Below are 20641 nucleotides of genomic sequence, written 5' to 3' on the forward strand. Positions count from 1 at the left end.
ATTAAGTTTTTTAAGCCTGCTTGGAAAACACATGCTTTAACAAATGAGGCAATTACAGGGATCATTCCTCGATTTTCTAGATGTAATTAAGAAATTCAAATAGTGTGCTGCTACTATGTGTACTGCGTAGTTTCTTTTTGGTTAGAATATTAAATCAGTCATACAAAATCAGCTTATCTCATTTTATAAGGTTGTCTAATCAGCCTACAAAAGCAGCATACTAGGTTCTTTTCATGTTCATGGATTGCAAGTATCCAAATTTTACATGACTTGGTCACTTATTAATGTAGTTGGTGCCGTGGTGGTCAGGTCAAGTAGGTTGTTTCTTTCATTATTTTAGTTACTTGAATAGAATCCTCAAAGAGAGTTGGGTCATTGAGAATGACATTGTCGATGACTCCATGCTAATTGATTTGTTCAAATACATTAAGTCAAGCATGACAGTGTCTATCCTAATTAGGGTCCGTTTGGATAGAAGTTATTGCTGAAAACTGAAAACTGAAAACACTGTAGCAAAATAATTTTAAAAGAGTAAAAAACACTGTTCATTCCAAAAGTTACTGTTCATTGGCCTAAAATTACTGTTCATGGCCAATGAACAATAACAAACACGCGTTGAAAAAAAAAAAACAAAACTTGGACGTGGACGCACGTTTGGGCTATCCAAACGCCCTTTTAAAGTGCAGATGAAAAAAATCATCTCTTTTTCTTTACTTTAAGAAAAAGATTGGATCATACCATCATAGTTTTTATGTTAATAATTTTGAATAAATGAATGCGTAGGCATACGTATAAAATTATTTTATGATAGGTTTGCAAATGAATTTAAAAAATGATCATCACTACAACTTCTGTGAGATTATTTTATTGGGTAGTCAACAAATGATGAAATAAACATATTCTGCACAATTTGTGCAAGGAACCATAACACCTAACCGAATTGAAGGAAGCTTTGGAACCAAGTATAATTAAAATCACTAATTTTGGTCATCTGCATCAATAATTGGCATGATATATATACACACACAACCATTATTGCTTTCATCATTTACCACTACAAAATCATAAAACAAGGTTTCAATACATCAATACACTTGCATAGTGGAGCAAGATCTCCTTTGAAAAATAAAAAATAAAAATACTCAAAATAAATTATATATGATTGCAAAATGTTGTGTTTTATTCTTAAAATTTGTTGTCTTCCTTCTCTTTCTTTTCACATATACATTGTACTTTTTTTCTCTCTTTTTATTTTGGTGGCTTTGACTCTTTATACATCTTTATTTTGATAGTGTGAAAGACAACTTCATCTCTTTGCAATGGTAAACCTTAGTTGGGTGGGAGCAGGCCCAGTGGCAACTGGTGGTTATGATTGATTGTAGACTTTGGCAAGCATCTTGACTACCAAGATGAGAAAATTGACTGGCCCTCTTTAAGATTTAGCTAATTTTCAAAGAAATAAAATGAGCATCTTTATTTATAAAATAAAGATTGAATCACATATCATCTAGATAGGTAATCAAGTAAAGGAATTGATCCTCATGGTTTGAGATCTGCTTATTTTACTAAAACTGAAAATTTTTTGCTGAAAGTACTATAAATAAATGTAAAAATTAGTTCAAATAATATAGTGGGACCCATAAATAGTACCAAAATGTGCCGTGAAACTCATGAATGGTAGCAAAAATAAGTTGTATAGTAAAATAAGTTGGCAAAAATAATTTTTGCCAAACAAACACTAAAGTCTTCTATTGACCTATTATGATTTAAAGTGTAATTGATTCTCCAAGAGAGAGAGGGATGTCAATGGCAGTTGCTTCAACAATTGTCCATAGCACATATAGCCTATAGGGCATGTCAAATGTAATGCGTGTTACATGTTGGGTTTGATGCAAGTAATTAAGCTGACTGTCCATTTCTCAGAGAAGGGTGCCATGCCTACTTCAAAATTCAAATGGTTTGAATGCATTTGCTCCATGATAATATTGATTTGAACGTCAGGCCAAGTTGAGATTTGGATTTGTGGCCAATTAGAGTTCTCTTCTAGTATGGCAAAGAAAAAAATGCAAATTTTCTGGCTTATCTTCTTTGATTCCAATTCCACACACTATCATGTAGTGTGCCAACATTTAAACTAAGAACAGTCAACTAAAGATCTTGACTGATCAACCAGAATATTCCAGGATCAAGTTTCCTTTGAAAGAAAGAATAAACAAAATTGGTTGTTTTAAAATTTCCACTTGCACATTTCAATAAGTAGTGTGTACAACATTAGAACTACGAAAGAAATGTTAAGTTAAAAAATTTCTTTTTCCATTCTTCCAACCAAATGGACCCGGTCTATGAACTCCAGATAAGTTTACTTGTGGACTTGAAGAGGGTCTTTTCCTTCAAATATACAAGTGAGAGAGAGGGGCCACCATTTAAAAAAAAATGAAAAGCTTGAAGAAAAATGTGCAGCATTACTTGTTAAGAAAATCTTGAAGAAAAAGACTACTATAATTTATAATCCAAAGGTAGGAGAAAACGTCAAGTGTCTAAGATGACAAATTTATCATCATAGTCTTATTACAATTACTTGTATAATATAAGAATTAAGTAAAATGATATTTTTTCCTTTTTTTTTTAGAGTTTCAACTTATGACATTCACTCCTGATAATACTTTTTATCATCAGATCAAGATACCAATCGGTTTTTAGTGTAGGTGGGGATTGAACCTTATATCTTTTATTCAATCATCAGAGACTTTATCAATTGAGCAACTCACATGATATTTTTCCTTTATTCTTTAGCAATCGCTGATGTTGGCACTTGGCCTGCCATCAAAACTCCATTTATTAAAGTTTTTTATTTTTTTTATTTCTCGAATTTTTTCCCTCCTAGACCTCCAAGCACTTTGTACATGGGGAGGTGTCAATTCAGCTACAAGGCTTTTGGCTCCATTTATTAAAGTTAATGGAAAAAATTTATGAAACTAAATTCCATTGAAATTAATTAAAATGCTTCACACAACTTATCATAAAAGGAGATGAATGTCACAAAAATAAGATACTATATTAGGCAGCTCCAAATTTGAAAACTATATCAAATTGATGTATTTGTAAGAGGCCAAAGACAGAATTTTCATTTATATCTTTTCTTTTGGGACATTTTTATTTGAATTGGTTTAAAGAAAGATTTTACTACCTTACTCAATTGAGTTAAAAACCCCAAACGAGATGAATGAGATTCCATCAAATTGATTTGAAAAAGCAAAGAGGTTTTTAATTTAACTATTGTCTCATGGTGTTTTCAACAAAGACGTTGAGAATTAAGTTATCTTTCCAACTATCAAATTATCCCTAAAAAAAAAATTATATGAACTTGCTATAATTTTTAAAATAACAACTAGTAATAACATGCTACCTAAAATTTATTGTGAAAAAATTATAGACATAACATTTATTTTTTAAGAGGAAAAATTGTATAGACATACTATAAATATAGACAAGTGGTACTTTTTTTTTTATTTTGGAAATCTAGACAAGTGATACCTTTAGAAAGGTTTTATATTCCCACCGTAAATCTAGTGAAAATACCGCATTGAATGGGCATGAATATTTATTTTATCTTTTTTGGGGATGGGAATTGAATGGGCATGAATTGGTACATAATTGTGGCAAATTGCAATGTGGTTCTCACATTCTTATTTCTTACCGTACATGAATATGATATATATATCCCATGTGGACTACACAAGCACAGCAGCCCTCAAAACACAACATAGTTTAAGAAAGAAAAGGAGAGGTTATACTTGTAAGCCCGTAGACCTTAAACGCAGACGCTGGTTTATAATGCACGGAGATTGACACAGAAACAAACAAGTGCCTGCCACCAATATCTCTCTCCCTTCAACCACAGACCCACCATCCAAACTAGATAAAGACTCTCTCTGTTCTCCATGGTTCCTCGGTCAGCCACTTCTCTTTCTCTGTCTCTCAAATATATGTATACATGCATATGCTTCATATATATCTTTTTGTTTTGGACTTTTTATTCATTCTTGCTTATGTGATTTGGTGTCTGTTGGGTACTTTGGAACTGTTTTATTGTTTTTGTTGTGAAAAGATATGAGAAAAAAAGAGATGGGTTTGGTTCAGAATCTTCTGTAGTGTTGAAGGAGTAGGAAAACAAAAAAAGAAAAAGAAAAAGAAAAGAAGTGAAGTTATAACTGAGTATGTGTTTTTGGGTTGGTGGGTGAGAAAGTATGAGAAAAATGAATGAAATTGGGTTCTGGGTATTTTGTTTGTCACATTAATCTTTACTTTGGTGAGCCACAAGTTACTCCGTATTGAACTGGGACAAAGAGGAGCAGTGGAATAAGAAAGAAAATGGTTGCTGAGAAAATTTGAGAAATAAGATGAGGGGTGTTTTATTTGTCATTTATTAATTCTTCTAAGCGATACTGATAAAATATGTTGCTTTGTTGGATTTAGTTGGTTTAGATGTGGATTTTAGGTGCCATCTCCTATGAAAAATATTGGATATGTTTATTTTAGAAAATTTGATGTAATTGAATGTGGAATCTGTTTCCCATAAAATCTGATTTTGCTGATATAGATAAACAGTTTGGGAAAAAAAGAGGGGATTGAAAGTTTCAGAAAGATTCTTGGGTGACTTTATCAATAGGCATAGTGAAAACAATGATATCCAGGTAATGAGCACTGAATAGGTAATTGGAAATATGACTTTCATGACACATTTTGTATGAATTAGCAGCTCTCAAATCCTGAACCAGTGCACTTGCACTTGGCAGCCCAAAACTTTTATGTGCCAGAATATCAGTGCCTCACTACTGAATCCAAACTATATGAATGTTTTTTCCCCATTTTTTCTATTCTTAATTTTTCCTCCATTTTTTATGGTTCACCTATTGTTTGGAGTGGCATTTGGTCCTTGCAGGACACATTGGTTTCTGTTTCACAATTTTTGGCTGCTAAGCATGAAAATGTAACATGGTTCATGTCACTTTCCAATGTATTAGATGGGGCATTCTGTCTCAATAAACATTTTATTTGCATAATCACATTGAAATGTCATAGTTGGAACAAACCGTGGGATATGGCTGGTATGTGGTGACAGAGTGGGGATGTTGCCCTTGCAATATACCGTCATTGCAGCTTTCCGTCAATTTGCATTGAGCTCTACTTTCCTTTAATAATTTATCTTGGTATTTTTGACTGACTGCTGTTGTGTCCCACAGGATTGATATCTTCTGATGCTCGTTTATACAAACTCTGACCTGAAGTGTGGGATACTTGGAGTCTCTCACTTACATAGGAGAGATCATCAATTTTCCAGCAAAAGAACATGGAGCTTAACTTGTTTTCCAGCTTGCCTAGATGCACGTAATCTCACTAGACATTGTAAGCCTTATTCTAAAACAAGCTATAGGTCAAGAGTTATGTAGAACTATATATGCTTTTATCCGTGCTTTTAATAAATTAGTAAGAAATACTGTACTCCATTAACTTCCAAATGGAATTAGATAACTTGCACATCCAAAAGAAATTGGGGTAATATAAAGTTCCCAAATCACACAGATAATTGTTTTTACTTCTGTGGGAGAGTTATTGGGGGATAAATAAGACAAAAAGGCAGGGGGGGTGGGGTGTGAAGGGTTTGGATTTTTTTTGTTAGGTGTTATTTCCTCAGTATGTATACTACTATATTCCTCTAACAGAACATGGCAACAGTTCAGGAAATTACTTGTCTGAATTTTCAATTTCCTAATGTGCTAGTGTTCTAGATTGGGGAATTCTCCAGAATTCCTACCAAACAACTAATATAAAGTGGTCATTTCAAAATTCTTGCCCAAACTGAAACATATTACAAATGCAATATTAAATTATTCAAAAGGGAAAATTAGCACATCCAGGAGAGACTATGAAAATTTTATGATAGAAGCAGATGAATTGGTCACTGATATATACATTATACTTTATCAACCATTGCAATCTTCATGCTACATACTTCCATTTTTGTTTTAACTCAAATATCTGAATGCAATACACCTAAAACTAGTGCACTTAGAGCTTTATTCTCCTTATAATTACATATATGGGGTTTGTAGCCCTTTTAGGGAAATGGAAATGCTGGTCCTCCTAGAATTGACTTCCCTGGTACTCTACTTTATTGTGAATCTCAAGAAGGAAAATGAGCGATGGGGAGAAACTGTATTTTTCTTGATAGATTGTAGTATAGTAAATAAAAGATTCTGGTTTCTCGACTTTCGACTCTGGCTCTTGTTTATTGTTCTATAATCTCATATTTTCCCCTTTTCCTGTTTTCTCCTTTATGCTTTGCTTCCTCTACATGAACTCACCAGGATAGCATAGAAGTTTCCATTATGGTTTTATCATCTTCTCAGTTTGATTTCGTTGTCAGGTGGCCAATAACATAGACCTTCAATTTCATCATTCATTAGAGATTGATTGATGTAGAACTAGAAAGTATGAATCATATAATTCTTTAAATACCTCTTCATCTTGCTGCATGGTACAAGAGATTAAACTTGAGTTTTCAAACGTTTTTTTGGCCGACTGTTTTAGGTGTTAGATATACAAAGATGTCATCACAAGTCATGGAAAAAGTGGGAAGCAATGGGGTTGTGAAGGAGCACTTGCAAGATTTTTCTGTTCCATCTTCATATGAAACTGCCATGGAAGCTCTTTCATCTCTCATTACAAGTCAGAAACGAGGAGCCAAATCATCTGTAGGTGGTACGTATAGAAAATTGGAACGAATGTCTGAGTATCTTAAGGTAACACTGATGTAATTCCTCCTTCATGTTTGAAGTATTTATAGTTAAGAGTGCTGTATACTAATACTAGTAATATTCTGTACATGTATTTGTCTTGTCAGCAATATGTTTGATATACATTGATGGCATACTTCCAACAGCTGCTTTTGGGTTTGATGGTTTCTAACATGTTAAATTCAATTTGTAGAAAATTCATTTAAAAATATATGAGGGTCTATCACTCAACTTAATTGAAATCTTTCCTCAAACCTTTCCCTTGGTTTTAGGAACATAAAAAATGCTACTTGAGGTTCGATTATGTAGTACCTCATCCAATCTGAGAAAATATTTTGTAAAAATGATTTCGTTTAGATTTTAACATACAATGCTTGTTTTTCTTTACAGATTCTTGGCTTGGAAGAACAGATTGATGGGCTCAAAATAATTCATGTGGCAGGAACTAAGGGGAAGGTACTCTTCCATTTATATTAATTTGATCTTATTTTACCATTTTGAAACTTTATTATTGTTAATATGCTAGCATGGTTATCCATTCTGTAAAGACTGAATCATCTTGAAGTTTGAAATGCACTATCTTTATGAATACACATTGTTGAAATGCATCATCTTCATGTAAGCACAAATGTGGTTGTTTGACATGGATCCAAGTACTAACATGACAAAAGTGACAAAAATATCAGGTGATGCATTGCTAATATCTGTATTTGTACTGTAGTAATTTGATGCCTCTATATGAAAGGATTACAAAAGTAATGAGTAGGTGATATTTGATATGTTTTTCTCTTGCTTAATTTAACTGTTGGCTTAACGGATTTACATTTCAGGGTTCTACATGTACATTCAGTGAGGCTATTTTAAGGGAGTGCGGTTTTCGAACTGGACTCTTCACTTCTCCTCACCTAATTGATGTGAGGGAACGATTTCGAATAGATGGGTTAGTGTTCGAATGAATCACATGATATCAACTTTGTGTTTAGTAATCTGTGTGTGTTTTTAATGGCAGTTGTTATGATGATATTAATGCTCCTAAAAAAGTCCCATTCTAGAAGATGATTTACTTAAGTAAAAATGCTTCATTTGAATGAAACTTGAGTTATTTATTAGTTCTTATCAATGATTGAAGAAATGAAAAGGAATTCAAATTCCAAGTCTTAAATGAAAGAGTGGACTGGATGGGATCAGCGGTATAAATGAATAAAAAAGAAGAAAGTTTTGTCTCCAAATTGATTTGGAGGAACCTCGTACAACCCATCATGTGGTGGCCCATAAAACCATCCACGTGAATTGTTTAAATATGTCACATGACTCTTTAAATAGGCCTCAATACTAGAAAAGCACTCAATATTTTATTGTATGAGTACAATAAGAAAACTTTCATAGCCCTTATTTCCTTAACTCTTAATTTCTTGGGCTTACAAAGAGGATATTGTTTCTCTAAACATACTATGGCCATCTCAAAGCTCTTACTTTTTTTTTTCGGGGGGGGGGGGGGGGTTGTTTGGGAGAGGTGGTTGTAGAGGTCATGGTCTCTCATGGTAGGTAGCCTTACCCATAATATTTTTTGGAGAGGCTGATTCCCGGATTGGAACTTGCAATCTATACTTTTGGTGGAAGGTACTTGCCATTGCACATTTGGACCTGCAATTGCAAATGTAAATAATTATTTAGTCATTTCATTAATCTCTGAATTTTAGCAAGTGATTAAAGCACTAGGAGATTCCTTTTTACCATCTGTACTGTTACTTTGGCTGAATCTGTCACTGCTATTTATGACCTCATTTGTTTCTTTCGGCTCTTGACTGACATGTAATGGTGTTTGATAGAATTGTAACGTTGACCAGTTCTTCCATCAGTTCACTTGAGCATCTTTTCATAAAGGGACTGAATATGGTTGCCAAGTGATCTCCAGTGGAAAGTGAACACAATAATTTTACTTAGATGGAAGGTTCTCTTATTGAGAATCGGCAAAATAGTAGAGGAACAAATCCTTATAAATATATGGACATTCAAGAACATTTTGTGAACAAAAATTAATCTTAGCTTTCTTAGGTTTTTATAACCATTAATTATTAATTTCAAAGTCATGTTCTTGGTTGATATGAAAATTCTCTGCATAACTAATATTAATGTCAGACTTTGATGTTTGTAGGTTGGAGATATCTGAAGATAAATTTTTACTGTATTTTTGGGATTGTTGGAACCGCTTAAAGGTATAATTTCTTGCTTTAGATGATTATAAGCAGACCATATTCAATAGCTTCTTCTCTAAATTATAGTTCTTCTATTTCATAAAAGAGATGGATGATGATGCACTGAACTCAATTGGGTTTTTATTTATTTATTTATTTTACAAAGATCAATAAGAATATTTTGCATCCCAAACGTTGTTCATAATCACCATTGAAATAGGAGACATTGCATTTTGGTCATGGTCTTGGAACTTCTGGAATGGGATCTCTTTGGACATTACTAGCATTGTACATAAGAGTTCTGATCTTCTTGTGTTATTTGTTTTTATTTTTATTTTTTAAATCACTAGTAATTTATTGTTGCTTAAATGCTTGTTGATAAGAAAAGTATTTATCCTTAAAGCGAATTTTAATAACAAAGTCATGACTGTGTTTCCTTTTGAACAATTTGAATGTTCTAATGATGACATGTTAAGTCAAGAGTCTTGTAGCTCCATTGGCACCTTCTAGTGTTTCCAACAAAGATGTCTAGGATTCAAATTTCCCCTCCCATTGTAACTATTGAATTTATCAAGAAAAAAAAATGATGGCACGTTAATAATAAGCTAGCCTTTGAGATTAGGTGGCTATTAATTTGGTTATTCGGAGCATTATCTTTGGTATTGAAATTTTGTTATCTTCCGTTGATGTTGCTTATGGTAACTGAAAATTTATTATGTGCATTATGGTGTTGGAAAAGATTAAGTCCATGAATCTTTATTGGAAGGGATTGGGGGATTTTCAGATACTTAAAATTTATGTTTTGATCCAAATTTGAACGATATACAGTGTTGTATAATGCATCTCATTTTATTACTTAATGTGTTCACTTTTGGAAAATATATAGCAACTCATGTACTTGATGCTTCTTCTACTTAAAACTCACTTGGCATCTATTGATTCCGGAAGTTTGAATTGCAGGAAAAGGTTACGGAGCATCTGCCAATGGCTCCGTTATTTCAGTTTCTCACTCTATTGGCTTTCAAGATATTTATAAGTGAAAAGGTTAGTCATGAATCCTTTAATTGCAATTGGGGCTTGGATGTTTTCAAAGTTCCTATTTTCAGTTTGGCTAGGCAGCTGCAATCCGTGCTTTTGAGTTTCTTTCTGTCATTATTTTTTTCACGGATACTTATGTATCCTAGCAAATTGCTTAGCATTATTTCCCTTAGTATGAGTTAAATCCACAGAGGGTATACTTCATCAGAAAGGTTGTCAATGACCTTAGATCAAATGAATTTCCTGGTATTTCCAATGGAGATACCATGGTTTGGATGCCCCTTCCCTCCACTTAAAATGTATAAAAATATATATATAAAAAAAAATCATCAGAAAGGTTGCTGGTATCAGTCAGAGTTGGATCTTTTCTGATGAGGACTCCATGGTGACCTTTTTGCCCGTTTAGTTTCTCTGCTCCACCAATGAGCAGTAGTTGTTTATATATGTATAGACAAATACACACATACATACATATATATATATATATATATATATATATGTAAATATATGTATGTATATTTAAGCTTCCTATCTATCCCAAAAAGAATGTCTATTTTGAAAACTTTGGTTTGTGTTCTTCCAAAGTTAACCTTGTAATTAATGAGCCAAGAGGAAATGGTAATTTTATGGATTTAGTCCATTGGTAAGTTTTATTGGTTCCCAAGGTTTGCAAGGCTGGTATAGGATGGTTATTATCAATGAGTAACAACGTGTGAGTTTGAGGTTAGAACCTACCATTGAGATTTGAATGGAGGCATGGATTTTAACTTTCCTTTTTCAAGCATTCGGCAGGTAAAAAGTAAACATAAAGTGGTCTTTCAAAAAAATGGTTAGTGAGAAAAGATTAGTTGATTGGTATTGTACATTATTTTTAGTAATTGCCAAGAGCTCTAACTCAATTAGCACCTCTTCCTTTACAAGTACTAGGTGGAGGATGAGGCCGTGGGTTGAAGACCCGCTGGAAGTGTGTAACTTTTCATAATAGAGTGACTAAATTTTATAATAGCCGTCAACCTACCGCAACCCTCCTTTTCCTGGGCTTTGGACCGGTTGTGAACAAAATTATGACACTAAGCACAGGCATAGGCAGAGTTTTGTTCAACTTAACCAAAAAATAAAAAATAAAACTACATCCCTATGTTGTCCACAGACTTTGTTCACTTGTCTTCTCATTTTTAGGATTATGTAGGGTTTGTCTATAACAATTATGGAGGTGTTGGATTATTTCAAAGGTCACTTAGGTAGACATTGAAATGTTGTCCCATTATGTCCTATGTAGTGCCCTTGGAGAGAATAGAAAGGTTGAACTGTTGAAGGCATCTATTTCAAGAAAATAAAATTGAAGAACGTTCTTGAGATTGCTCTATTATGATAGGATGGCAGATTCAATTGCTTCATCTTTTGTTGTTCCTGTTGTTTTTGATTTTTTGATCTTAATTTCTCTTATATACTATGGGTGAACTAGGGTAACAACTTCTAATAAGGTTTATTTCTGGTCTCAAGCAAAGAAAAAGGAGAAAATTGTAATTTTTGACTTTTTAAAATAGGAAACATTGTGCACTAGACAAAAAAATGGCAAGAAACTCGTGGAGTGTATATATAGACATGTGGACTGCATATATCAAATATTTGCCACAATCCCCAGTGAGATCCAGGAGTTTTTTCTTTAATATTTTTCTAGTTGTTCATCTTTGACTGATTGGTAAAGGACTCTATTGTGGAATACTCAGTTTGGAATTTAAAGTGAGAATTACACTCTTTGATAAGGCTATATGGTTTTTACACTTTCACTATACTACTTTCATCTTGCATGGTGAATTATGTTTTTGTGAATGTTGCGGCAATAATGGTATCTATGGTTTCTGAACTTTGTCCTAGTATTTTTTGTTTCTAATATTCTTAAACATCTCTGCCAGCTTATTAATTAAACCTTTTACATCATTTGTTCCTGCTTCATTGTGCGTTTTTATGGCCTTCAAGCAGTGGGGCACTATTTTAATATTAAGTACATTCCTAATTTATTCTATCATTGTAAGTAATTTATATTGATCAGCTGTTGTGTCCTGGCTCCTGACTAAAAAGTAACACTGCTGGAATTGTTGTGAAATATTTTTGTCACTGAAAACTACTCCTGTCTTTAGGTTGATGTTGCTATTATTGAAGTTGGTCTTGGGGGAACAAATGACTCAACAAATGTGGTATGCTATTTTGTCTTTTCCTTTTTGCTGGGAACAATTGTGGCATATATCTGTTTACAGCATTACCTAGGACGAATTTTGCAGACTTTTTAAAGTTTCAAGTATATATTATTTGTTTTACTTTAACTACTTCAAGAAAGACATAAGTGAAGAAGAACTTGAGCATTCTCTTCATCCTTTATTTGAAAATATTCTAAGCATAGGTATATATAATCGTGATGAAGATTGGTGATGAGTCATGCAGATTGATAAGCCTGTTGCCTGTGGCATTACCTCTCTGGGGTTGGATCATACAGAAATATTGGGTGCGTGCTTTTCTAACTCAACAAAGATTGCTGCATTTTGTTTTGTATGGTTACAGTTCTATCTCAAATTTTATTTTATGCAACATTTATAACTTTCTATTTGAGTGACTTGTTTGTGATGCACTTGTTATCTTGTATCCAGTTTGACTCTTACTACAAACTAGTTTACTTTTTAGTTTGCCATATTTCTTATGAAATTAAAGTTAAAAATACCGCGGGGGGGGGAAGAGATATCCGGATGCCTAATTAGATATTGACTGTACGATATGCAGGTGATACGCTTGGAAAGATTGCTTCACACAAGGCTGGAATTTTCAAGGTATAAAACTCCTTTGACCAACTCAGACTATAATGTATCTGGTTTCCTTAATAATGGGTTATTTATTGCAATATTTCTGTTTTGATTATTAATATGGGCAGTTTTCATTTACAAGTATTTTCTGAATTGGGTTGATGTCTTCCCTCCTCCTGAAGCCTCAAATTCCTGCATTCACGGTGCCCCAACTTTCTGAAGCAATGGATGTTCTTCTGGAGAGGGCCCATGAACTGAAGGTAATCATATTCCTCAGCCAGTCACACGGGATGAATCATGTTAAGAGTTTTATTATTATTTTGTTTTTCCTTTTCAAGTGCCTGCCATTTTTAGCTATATCTTGGTGAAAGTAATTTTGCTTGTGACATGACCTGTTGTTTCATGTTTGTTACTTTTATGGGCCAACACATTAACAATGGATTCACTATATATACCAGATAGCTAATGTATTTTGCTAGGCAGATTAGATGAAGATCTGAATCTAATCCTGTTTAACATATTTTTCCTCTAATTTGTGTGTCAATATAATCTGATGAGTGCTTTCATATATGTAATTTCAGGTCTTTTTGTATGCTTGTTTCTTTGACTGTGCTTTGTGTTATTTAAATGTATTTGTAAATTATAAATTCATAACCACATACATACATTCATTATGCATATGATAATAAATCTGGTACATATTTATTGAATTATGTACAATAAAATCCAGAGCCTATTTGTATATATATTGAGCTATCAAAATGCCATCCAACTTTATTATACTTTTGATTAAGAAGAATAAGTGTATTTTATATTAAAATATTATATTGACAAGCTTAGTTAACCCAACAGGGCTATGTCCTTATATGTTCTTGAAAGTTCAGGATGGGTAGATTAAAGATGGAAGAGTGCATTAATTGGAACTTTTATTATCAGAAGAAATCACTATCATCCATTTTCCATTTTTTCATTATTTTATTAGAATACTTCACACCAAAGTTAATAATAAAATAATTAGTGTAGATGTAATACTCACACATGCACCTATAATTAGATTAGGAATTTTTTTTCATAAGTCATTTAGATATGGATTTGTTTAATGTTACAGCAGAATTGTAAGCCAAACACACTCAGACATGGACTGCTTAATTGATAGTGACAAAATTGATTGATCTATTCTTATCAAATGCAGGTTCCATTGAAAGTAGCTGCACCTCTTGATAACAAAAAGTTCAATGGATTGAAGCTTGGCTTGTCTGGTGATCATCAGTTCATTAATGCTGGTCTTGCTGTTTCCCTTTGCAAATGTTGGCTCCAAAGAACAGGAAATTGGGAAAAGCTATTCCAAAATGTTGGTTGAAATTCATCTGCCTTTGCCTTTTGATTTACACGCAAACTATATCTCAATATATCTCAGGCTTGTAAACTCACAGAACCTTCCAAGTTTTTCATCATGAGAGGGTAATGGAATGTTATGAAATTGGTTAAACATATAACGAAATTATAATCATTGTAGTCTGTTTGTGGTTGAATGTAGGTATGTGCTTATCTTTTATGTGTACACAGTACACACACACGCACAGGGCTTTTTTGGGGTAGGATGGAAACTGAAATATCTAGTTTCGTAAAAGCTCAGTAAGGATATTTATGGTCTCAACCATGTCATGTAAACCAAGTGCCTCTGGGCTAAATGGCATTCCACTGTCCCCCCATGAACAAGGGGAATGGAAGGTTTGATGCTGTTCAGGTGTGTGAATTGTATTTATCTGACAATAAAATATAATATAATCTTTTGTTGGTATTCTTTTAATTATTTGGATGCTTGAAAGAGTAATAGTCTCTTTAATATTGGTCATCTTGGGACTGGGGCTCAAGAACATGTTTTTTCATGTTTCCTTCTTTGGTGTTTCCATTTTCTCCCACCTTAATTGTCTAAACTTGTGGAATACATTACTAATCCAAAGAAAAAAAAAATTGTGAAATTTAAAATCAGGATATCCAGGAGGCTGATTTACCGGAGTCTTTTGTTAGAGGTCTTTCAACTGCACATATTCCTGGGAGGGCTCAGATTGTCTATGATACCTATCCCAAATCCAATAATTCGTTAGAAGTGTCTGAAAATTCTTGTGGAGATCTGACCTTCTACTTGGATGGAGCTCACAGTCCTGAGAGCATGGAGGCTTGTGCCAAGTGGTTCTCTAGTGCTGTGAAAGGAAACCAGATATCATCTTCTTCTTCATTTAAGCTAAAAAATCTAGAGGAAGTTTGGGGAAATGGTCACATCCGACATGGAAGTGGGAATATGGAGGAGTCTAACAAACTAATAAAGCAGGTAAAAATCCATGATAAACAGGCAGGTGTAGTTTCAGAGTTTATGTTTAGAGGTGTCTCTTGATAACTTATGGTGATCCAGTTATGATAGCTTATCTATTTATTGATGGATTCTTTTTTCCAATTTTAAATAGATTGTAACTGTGTTTATACCTTATTATAGATTCTTTTGTTCAATTGCATGGACGTGAGACACCCACATATTTTACTTCCACGGCTTGTGAGTACATGTGCTTCCTCAGGTATTGCTGCTTCAAATTGGATAAGTAGTCATATTCCCCCCCCTCTTCAAGAAATTAATTTTCTCCTATATATCCAAGACTACACGATTAAGTTCTAAAGAGATCTGGTTCTCTAAGCTGAGCTCAATCAAAGGGTAGTTATCTGCATGAGTTTTGTTTTACTAGATTTCTCCATTTATATATGTACTTCTTAAACATATGCAAAATGCTTCTTACCTACTTGAATTTACATCCTCTTGTATTTCTAGCATTCTTACAAAGCCTGAAAGCATGTCACTTCATTCCAGTGCACCTGTCATTTACTCTATTCCATATGGCCATATCATCTTAATCAAAATTCTTCTTTATCCTAATTAGTGCTCTATTTATTTCTTTGAAAACAAAATAAATAAATAAAGTGGAGGCATAATAGTTTGAGACAATTAATTACAATGATCCAGATACTTCGTTTCAGAATATATTGACTGACATATTCTGTAATCTATACACTGGGGAATAACATTGGAAACAAATACCGGTTGATTTTGTCATCAGAGTTTTTACAAAATTTTAAATTTCAATTTTCTGTACTGCCAATGGCATCTACTTTTGATAATGAGGTGGCCTTTTGAATTTTTCCTCCTAAGAAATGGCTGCATAAAAAAATAGTCTTACTTTTTCTCTTATTTATTTTTCTTCCCAAGAAGAATTCAGCATGGTCATGAAACTTAAGAGCATGCATTGAATGATTTAATAAAATTCTGTGCAGGAACTCATTTTGCAAAAGCCTTTTTTGTCCCAAGTATGTCAACTTATAGCAAGGTTACTTCTGGAGCAACCATTCCTTCAGATATCTGTCGCAGGGATTTGTCTTGGCAATTTAACCTTCAGATGCTTTGGGAGAAGATTATCCACGGGAAAGGTATGCGCCATCTTTTTGTCTTACTCTTAGCTTGCATGTTTCTTTACTTATGTTGGTAGTGTCACTTTCTGTATCCATCAGATATCATTGTAAGTCAAGATATATAATTCTTCTTTATCTGTGAACATTAAGATTCATTGGGAGAGAGGCTGGGCTTTGGTGTGATGGCAAGTGCCTTCCACCCAAAGCGACATGTCGTGGTTCGAGTCTGGGAATCAATTTCTCAAAAAAATAAAAATAAAAATAAAAATGGGGGTTAGTTTGCCTGCCAATTACCTCTCCCAAACCCCCCTGCAGAATTGGAAACTTTATGCACTAAGTATGACCTTTTATTAAGATTCATTGGGAGACTTGAAGGGGTTATAGCAATGAGTCTTGGAACAGTTCGCACTTGCTCCATGAGGAACTTAACAGTTTCTATATTTTGGAAATGATCTAGACCCTGGTTATTTGAGATAAAAAGCTTGTTGTAAGGAGGAACTTGTTATTGGGGGCTAAACCAACATTTAAAGGTGACAACTATATAAATTTTGTTTCAAATCACCAACTGAAACTGTTGGTTTAATGACTCTACCAGGTTCCACTTGTTCTCTAATTTAAAAACCTGTAGTTCAGTATTAAGTTGAACCAAGCAGCAGTGAGGAGTAAAGCTGATTGTATCAAAAAATGGTTCATACATGTCCATTGGTAGTTTATAAGGCCAGTTGGTGTCTTGATCCCCCATCTAGAAGCTTAGCATAATGACTAATTACCTATTTTATCAAATTAGAAACTGAAAAGAAAAAAAAAAAAAAAGGAATTAGAAAAGAGATCTGCCAAAGCACAGATGGTTCCCAGAAGATTTTTTTTTTTGGTTATATATAATATACTTCTAGTTGAGCTGTAAACCATGTAAGATTAGGGTTGGAGGCAAAGAAAGAGGGAGAGAAGAATGAGCAGAGGAGTTTAAGAAAATAGGTTTAGGGGTCAAAATTATTATTTTTCCTTCACCATAGCATGTATTTATTTTGGAGTGATGTAACTTGATTACAAAACACCTTTAAGCTTATATAAGAATAACAAACCAATATAAAAAAGACAGTGAAACTTCCACATACTAAGGCTTTGGCATTCATATTTTTATTTTATCTAATTTTTGCTTAAAAGAAAATGATATTTGCCGGACTCATTAGAGGGTTTGATTTTACTGTGGGCTCGATGCATATTGCATAGTTGATTGGTGTTGTATATTTAAGATTTGTTCGTGTAACCAGTCTCTTCTAAGGTTTTTAGTTCCATGTTTGAGCAAACCACCATGATAGAGGATGGGAAAGCTTGGATTTCTTAGTATTTCAGTAATAGTAATTTTCCCAATCTCATTAATTGGTGAAATCATGACAGTGCCCCTGACCCGGAGTATTAGGACCATGTTTTCTTTTCTTTTCTATTTTTTTCTTTTTTCATTTTGTATGGATTTGAAATATTGCTATTTTATTAAATCTTTTAAAGGATGAACTTATTAGCACGCTCTTATTCTTTTCACATGCAGAAGTAGGTACTTTACTTGACAAGAGTGCCAAGATGGACAATGCTAAGATTTTACCTCATGAATTTCTTTATGAGGATGCTTCTCGTTGCAGCCCTGCAGATAATTACTTTGCTTGCAGTGCAGTAATGCCTTCATTGCCATTGACAATAAAGTGGCTGCGGGATTGTGTGAAACAAAACCCATCCTTAAAGGTTCAGGTAAGATATCTGCAATGACAGTGTGTTCTTATTTAACTTGATGTTGAAATGGCTTAGTTTGCATATGGGGTTATAGAGATTTAGACTGGCCAAATTAATTGTGAAAATTCCCATGGCTCTGGCTTAATCACATGAAGAAAACTCCAAAATGAAATTTCTTATGAATAATAGTGATAATGGTATGCCACATTATGATAATGGTTATAGTACACCCCACTTCAGAGTCCTGACCAACAATTATGCTAACTAGGTGATCACTGCGCTTATTGCTGATTTACAGGTTCTCGTCACCGGATCATTGCATCTGGTTGGAGATGTACTAAAACTAATGAAAAGGTGATATAAATTAAAGACGGTGCCAAGTACCAACAACACAGATAATCCAAAACATTCTTTTGCTCATTTGCCTAACATTAGATTTTCATACCACATTGTTGAAGCTGCTGAGGTTCTTAATGCTTCTTTTTATGTAACATTATGATTATTGATTGTTATAAGGTACTTGATGTATGTACCATTAAGAAAAAATAAGTTGATTTATAATTTGTTAATGGTTAAACCTGAAAAGTTTAATTTCTTTTATGAAATAGTCTTTGATTTGGGTTTTGAGTTGATACGCTGATGTTGTAAGAAGTTATTTAGACTTTCTTGCTAATGCAGCAATTTCAGTGTGTTTATGCATTAGGATAGAACACATAAACTCATCAAGTAATATGGAACCCAAGGCCCCAAAATTGATGTTTAGTGGTTACTGCCCTTTGAAGGTTAGAAAACCTCTAAAATGATCCTTTGTTTTTTGTGTCTATAGATTCAATTTTTGTAAGCTTCATCTGGTAGTTATATTTTCCCGGTAAAATGCCAGGAGCAAAAAAAAAGATCGACGTTTTAGAGTTAGTTATTACCTTTTCCTATCAACTAAGTTGAAATTCCCTTCTTCAATTTTATGCCATATGCATCATAATCGTCTGGCCCTAGCAATAATTTGCAGCCATCATGGAGCATAAGCAAAAGTTTAATTTAGCAGGGGATTTCTAGAGTAATTATACTGTGGAGTTTTTAAGTCTGATCTGCTTCTTAATCGGAACCAAAGCATAGCACAATTAGTTATAAAGCATCAATCACCCCCATTCCCTTTAAGAACCAAGCTTATTTATTAAAAAAAGTGAATTGAATTTAATCGCGTAAATGAACAACTTGGTTTTTTGGCTGGAAAATTGACAATTTGAATCATGTTTAAAATAATTTTTTGATGATGACATCCCTGCTTTTAGCTAGCTTATTTGCTTAATTCTAGTTTTTGTCTTACCTCTTAGCAAATAAACTAGTTGCTTAAAATCACTTCTTATCTCATCTTTTAACAAACAAGTCAGCGGAAAATACAATATACCAAACTTTGGCTAGATTTGCCCCTAAAATGATTGCAGAGACGATAAGATATGAGAGATATTCTTAGCACTAAAAATGTTTCTGATATTCTGGAATCAAGGGAAAAGAGCATTCCACTAAGGATAGACAAAAAAGATTCTATAAGAGATAAGATATGTCATATGAGTAATGCAATTATGCATGGTTAGTAGTTACCTTATCTTTTAAGGGTCATAAGCCACTTATTTCTTAATAAAAATTGAAGACTCTTATCTACAAAAGCTAAACTAAAGTAACACTGAAAACAACTCAACATGCAATCCCATTTTCTTTTTATCCAATAATTGGAAACTTATGCCTTTTATTTGATAGGCAATATATGTAATGCTTTTCACTTACAAATTTAAATTTTCTTATGTATACGATCAAATTATATAAAAAGTCAGTACCCTTGACTAGGACTGGACTGGTCAATGCTTCATGACTTTAGGTTCTTCAATTTTTAGCTCGTTTGTTGACCATATTTGTAACTTGATGAGCTTCAATTTTGTGCGTGTAATCTTATATAGGATGCTAAGGCAAATGCCAAGCCATAATTCCATTGGAATTCACTCATAGAATTTAGGAGAAACAAAAATTTATCCTATTTGGTCTAGAATGGTGATACACTATGTATATAAGACACGACTAAAATTGTGTTTTTATTTATTTATTTTGAGAAACTTATGCTTTCAATTATAATTATGTACGAGAATGTATAATTTAATGTGTACAACAATAATTATTAATTAGCGTTTGGTCTAAGATACAAGGTCCAATCATAGTTGAACATCATGCTGGATACGAATACAGACCAAATCTCACGGCAATTAAACCGCGTTGCCGTGTTGTATTTCCAAATTTCGTTAAAAGCATTCAATTGTGTCAGAAAACCATTGGGCAATTAAATAAACAAATACTAATTGAGCAATTAAACCGTGTTGCCTTATTATTATTATTATTTTTTTTTTTGAAGGGGGGTTGCCTTATTGTATTACCAAATTTCATTAAAAGCAATAAATTGTCAGAAAACCATTGGGCAATTAAATAAACAAATACTAATTGAGATAAAATAAATAAATAAATAGCAATACCGGCCCTAGGTAACACTCTCCAATGTTTTCTTTTATTATTATATATAAAATGATAAATACATTATTATTATTATTAAACACTGGATTGACCAATTATATGGACCAATAAATAGCTTTCT

The 20641-nt window shown here is 33.3% G+C and overlaps 1 protein-coding gene across 2 annotated transcripts; it reads left to right on the top strand.

Moving 5' to 3' along the window:
- The first annotated feature begins 3744 nt into the window (after positions 1-3744).
- Positions 3745-18635, top strand: LOC142610580 (folylpolyglutamate synthase). Of its 2 annotated transcripts, none has more exons than XM_075782423.1 (17): positions 3745-3952; positions 5244-5406; positions 6592-6803; positions 7188-7253; positions 7628-7737; positions 8953-9013; positions 9953-10036; positions 12172-12228; positions 12473-12533; positions 12806-12852; positions 13008-13085; positions 14018-14176; positions 14819-15157; positions 15320-15398; positions 16147-16299; positions 17828-18024; positions 18305-18635. In XM_075782423.1, the coding sequence occupies exons 2-17, from the start codon at positions 5259-5261 to the stop codon at positions 18362-18364; spliced, it is 1911 nt and encodes a 636-aa protein (XP_075638538.1). In that variant the 5' UTR covers positions 3745-3952; positions 5244-5258; the 3' UTR covers positions 18365-18635. The 2 variants fall into 2 exon arrangements, with proteins under 2 accessions (XP_075638538.1, XP_075638537.1); XM_075782422.1 differs by having other exon boundaries at positions 3754-3952; positions 9941-10036.
- Positions 18636-20641: the final 2006 nt, after the last annotated feature.

Source organism: Castanea sativa, chromosome 9 (assembly GCF_040712315.1).
Source record: "Castanea sativa cultivar Marrone di Chiusa Pesio chromosome 9, ASM4071231v1".
In the NCBI taxonomy this organism is placed as follows: Eukaryota; Viridiplantae; Streptophyta; class Magnoliopsida; order Fagales; family Fagaceae; genus Castanea; species Castanea sativa.

What these genes read in the sequence shown, in the direction of transcription:
- LOC142610580 (XM_075782422.1), top strand. Translation starts at nt 5,259, where the DNA reads ATGCTCGTTTATACAAACTCTGACCTGAAGTGTGGGATACTTGGAGTC. An exon ending in ACGTAATCTCACTAGACATT is followed by an intron (nt 5,407 to 6,591) that starts GTAAGCCTTATT and finishes CGACTGTTTTAG; the next exon opens with GTGTTAGATATACAAAGATG. An exon ending in ACCCATCCTTAAAGGTTCAG is followed by an intron (nt 18,025 to 18,304) that starts GTAAGATATCTG and finishes GCTGATTTACAG; the next exon opens with GTTCTCGTCACCGGATCATT.